The sequence below is a fragment of the Eucyclogobius newberryi genome, unplaced genomic scaffold, assembly GCF_026437365.1.
Source record: "Eucyclogobius newberryi isolate DKJ021-1_F unplaced genomic scaffold, fEucNew1.0.hap1 SCAF_110, whole genome shotgun sequence".
Taxonomy (NCBI): Eukaryota; Metazoa; Chordata; class Actinopteri; order Gobiiformes; family Gobiidae; genus Eucyclogobius; species Eucyclogobius newberryi.
The window spans coordinates 235,001-240,000 of NW_027315736.1; the positions used below are offsets into that span (position 1 = coordinate 235,001).

Sequence of the window (5,000 nt, forward strand, 5' to 3'; positions counted from 1 at the left end):
CCTGAACAATGACACCACAAAGGTCCCTCCTCCTCCTGAACAATGACATCACAAAGGTCCCTCCTCCTCCTGAACAATGACACCACAAAGGTCCCTCCTCCTACAGAACAATGACACTACAAAGGTCCCTCCTCCTCCTGAACAATGACACCACAAAGGTCCCTCCTCCTCCTGAACAATGACACCACAAAGGTCCCTCCTCCTACAGAACAATGACACTACAAAGGTCCCTCCTCCTCCTGAACAATGACACCACAAAGGTCCCTCCTCCTCCTGAACAATGACATCACAAAGGTCCCTCCTCCTCCAGAACAATGACATCACAAAGGTCCCTCCTCCTCCAGAACAATGACACTACAAAGGTCCCTCCTCCTCCTGAACAATGACACCACAAAGGTCCCTCCTCCTCCAGAACAATGACACTACAAAGGTCCCTCCTCCTCCTGAACAATGACACCACAAAGGTCACTCCTCCTCCAGAACAATGACACCACAAAGGTCCCTCCTCCTCCAGAACAATGACACCACAAAAGTCCCTCCTCCTACAGAACAATGACATCACAAAGGTCCCTCCTCCTCCAGAACAATGACACCACAAAGGTCACTCCTCCTCCAAAACAATGACACCACAAAGGTCCCTCCTCCTCCAGAACAATGACACCACAAAGGTCCCTGCTCCTCCAGAACAATGACACCACAAAAGTCCCTCCTCCTACAGAACAATGACATCACAAAGGTCCCTCCTCCTCCAGAACAATGACATCACAAAGGTCCCTCCTCTTCCTGAACAATGACACCACAAAGGTCCCTCCTCCTCCAGAACAATGACACCACAAAGGTCCCTCCTCCTCCTCCAGAACAATGACATCACAAAGGTCCCTCCTCCTCCAGAACAATGACACCACAAAGGTCCCTCCTCCTCCAGAACAATGACACCACAAAGGTCCCTCCTCCTCCAGAACAATGACACCACAAAGGTCCCTGCTCCTCCAGAACAATGACACCACAAAGGTCCCTCCTCCTACAGAACAATGACATCACAAAGGTCCCTCCTCCTCCAGAACAATGACATCACAAAGGTCCCTCCTCCTCCTGAACAATGACACCACAAAGGTCCCTCCTCCTCCAGAACAATGACACCACAAAGGTCCCTCCTCCTCCAGAACAATGACATCACAAAGGTCCCTCCTCCTCCAGAACAATGACATCACAAAGGTCCCTCCTCCTCCAGAACAATGACATCACAAAGGTCCCTCCTCCTCCAGAACAATGACACCACAAAGGTCCCTCCTCCTCCAGAACAATGACACCACAAAGGTCCCTCCTCCTCCAGAACAATGAAATCACAAAGGTCCCTCCTCCTCCAGAACAATGACACCACAAAGGTCCCTCCTCCTCCAGAACAATGACACCACAAAGGTCCCTCCTCCTCCAGAACAATGACACCACAAAGGTCCCTCCTCCTCCAGAACAATGACACCACAAAGGTCCCTCCTCCTCCAGAACAATGACACCACAAAGGTCCCTCCTCCTCCAGAACAATGACATCACAAAGGTCCCTCCTCCTCCAGAACAATGACACCACAAAGGTCCCTCCTCCTCCAGAACAATGACACCACAAAGGTCCCTCCTCCTCCAGAACAATGACACCACAAAGGTCCCTCCTCCTCCAGAACAATGACACCACAAAGGTCCCTCCTCCTCCAGAACAATGACATAACAATGGTCACTCCCCTCAGGCTGGAGGCCACTCCCCTCAGGCTGGAGGCCACTCCCCTCAGGCAGGAGGCCACTCCCCTCAGGCTGGAGGCCACTCCCCTCAGGCAGGAGGCCACTCCCCTCAGGCTGGAGGCCACTCCCCTCAGGTAGGAGCTCACTCCCCTCAGGCAGGAGGCCACTCCCCTCAGGCAGGAGGCCACTCCCCTCAGGCAGGAGGCTACTCCCCTCAGGCAGGAGGCCACTCCCCTCAGGCAGGAGGCCACTCCCCTCAGGCAGGAGGCCACTCCCCTCAGGCAGGAGGCCACTCCCCTCAGGCAGGAGGCCACTCCCCTCAGGCAGGAGCTCACTCCCCTCAGGCAGGAGGCCACTCCCCTCAGGCAGGAGGCCACTCCCCTCAGGCAGGAGGCCACTCCCCTCAGGCAGGAGGCCACTCCCCTCAGGCTGTTTAATTTTATGCTGTTTTGATATATTTTGTTACTTTTATTCTACATGCTTGTGTCCTCTCAGAGCCACAGGGGACGCTGTCCCCAGAAGACCTGTCCCTGTCGGATCTGCTCAGCTTCTGTTTCCAAACGGCCTGTGCCATGGACTTCCTGTCCCAAAGACACGTATGTCCTCCTCATGAAGTGTCCTCCTCATGAAGTGTCCTCCTCATGAAGTGTCCTCCTCATGACGTGTCCTCCTCATGAAGTGTCCTCCTCATGACGTGTCCTCCTCATGAAGTGTCCTCCTCATGACGTGTCCTCCTCATGACGTGTCCTCCTCATGACGTGTCCTCCTCATGAAGTGTCCTCCTCATGAAGTGTCCTCCTCATGACGTGTCCTCCTCAAGAAGTGTCCTCCTCATGACGTGTCCTCATGACGTGTCCTCATGACGTGTCCTCATGACGTGTCCTCATGACGTGTCCTCCTAATGAAGTGTCCTCCTCATAAAGTGTCTTCCTCATGACATGTCCTCATGACGTGTCCTCCTCATGAAGTGTCCTCCTCATAAAGTGTCTTCCTCATGACATGTCCTCATGACGTGTCTTCCTCATGATGTTTCCTCATGATGTTTCCTCATGACGTGTCCTCCTCATGAAGTGTCCTCTTCATGACGTGTCCTCATGACGTGTCCTCCTCATGAAGGGTCCGCCTCATGACGTGTCCTCATGACATGTCAACATGACGTGTCCTCATGAAGTGTCCTTCTCATGACGTGTCCTCATGACGTGTCCACATGACGTGTCCTCATGACGTGTCCTCATGACGTGTCCTCATGTTGTGTCCTCATGACGTGTCCTCATGTCGTGTCCTCATGAAGTGTCCTCATGAAGTGTCCTCCTCATGACGTGTCCTCATGACGTTTCCTCATGACGTGTCCTCATGACGTGTCCTCATGACGTGTCCTCCTCATGTCGTGTGTCCTCATGTCGTGTCCTCATGACGTGTCTTCCTCATGAAGTGTCCTCATGAAGTGTCCTCATGACGTGTCCTCATGACGTGTCCTCATGACGTGTCTTCCTCATGAAGTGTCCTCATGACGTGTCCTCATGACGTGTCCTCATGACGTGTCCTCATGACGTGTCCTCCTCATGTCGTGTCCTCATGTCGTGTCCTCATGAAGTGTCCTCATGAAGTGTCCCCATGACGTGTCCTCATGACGTGTCTTCCTCATGAAGTTTCCTCATGACGTGTCCTCATGACGTGTCCTCATGACGTGTCCTCATGACGTGTCCTCATGACATGTCCACATGACGCGTCCTCCTCATGAGGTGTCCTCATGACGTGTCCTCATGACGTGTCCTCATGACGTGTCCTCCTCATGAAGGGTCCGCCTCATGACGTGTCCTCATGACGTGTCCACATGACGTGTCCTCATGACGTGTCCTCATGACGTGTCCTTATGTTGTGTTCTCATGACGTGTCCTCATGACGTGTCCACATGACGTGTCCTCATGACGTGTCCTCATGACGTGTCCTTATGTTGTGTTCTCATGACGTGTCCTCATGTCGTGTCCTCATGAAGTGTCCTCATGAAGTGTCCTCCTCATGACGTGTCCTCATGACGTGTCCTCATGACGTGTCCTCATGACCTCATGACGTGTCCTCATGATGTGTCCTCATGACCTCATGACGTGTCCTCATGACCTCATGACGTGTCCTCATGATGTGTCCTCATGACCTCATGACGTGTCCTCATGACGTGTCCTCATGACGTGTCCTCGTGACGTGTCCTCGTGACGTGTCCTCATGACGTGTCCTCGTGACGTGTCCTCATGATGTGTCCTCATGACGTGTCCTCATGACGTGTCCTCATGACGTGTCCTCATGACGTGTCCTCGTGATGTGTCCTCGTGACGTGTCCTCATGATTTGTCCTCATGATGTGTCCTCATGACGTGTGTCCTCATGACGTGTCCTCATGACCTCATGACGTGTCCTCATGACGTGTCCTCAAGACCTCATGACGTGTCCTCATGATGTGTCTTCATGACCTCATGACCTGTCCTCATGACGTGTCCTCGTGACGTGTCCTCATGATGTGTCCTCATGACGTGTCCTCATGACGTGTCCTCGTGACGTGTCCTCGTGACGTGTCCTCATGATTTGTCCTCATGATGTGTCCTCATGATGTGTCCTCATGACCTCATGACGTGTTCTCATCACGTGTCCTCATGACGTGTCCTCATGACGTGTCCTCGTGACGTGTCCTCGTGACGTGTCCTCGTGACGTGTCCTCATGACGTGTCCTCATGACGTGTCCTCGTGACGTGTCCTCGTGACGTGTCCTCTTGACGTGTCCTCATGACGTGTCCTCATGACGTGTCCTCATGACGTGTCCTCATGACGTGTCCACATGACGCGTCCTCCTCATGAGGTGTCCTCATGACGTGTCCTCATGACGTGTCCTCATGACGTGTCCTCCTCATGAAGGGTCCGCCTCATGACGTGTCCTCATGACGTGTCCTCATGACGTGTCCTCATGACGTGTCCTCATGACGTGTCCTCATGATGTGTCCTCATGACGTGTCCTCATGACCTCATGACGTGTCCTCATGACGTGTCCTCATGACGTGTCCTCATGACGTGTCCTCATGACCTCATGACGTGTCCTCATGACGTGTCCTCATGACGTGTCCTCATGACGTGTCCTCATGACGTGTCCTCATGACCTCATGACGTGTCCTCATGACGTGTCCTCATGACGTGTCCTCATGACGTGTCCTCATGACGTGTCCTCATGACCTCATGACGTGTCCTCATGACGTGTCCTCATGACGTGTCCTCATGACGTGTCCT

General features: G+C 53.3%; 1 protein-coding gene across 1 annotated transcript in view; it reads left to right on the plus strand.

The window, feature by feature from the left end:
* The window catches only part of LOC140355543 (platelet-derived growth factor receptor beta-like), a 203,523-nt gene that overhangs the window by 157,689 nt on the left and 40,834 nt on the right, over positions 1-5,000 (plus strand). The window contains exon 20 of the mRNA XM_072440166.1: positions 2,227-2,327. Within this exon, the coding sequence (XP_072296267.1) occupies positions 2,227-2,327 (101 nt within the window). The remainder of the gene's footprint in view (positions 1-2,226; positions 2,328-5,000) is intronic.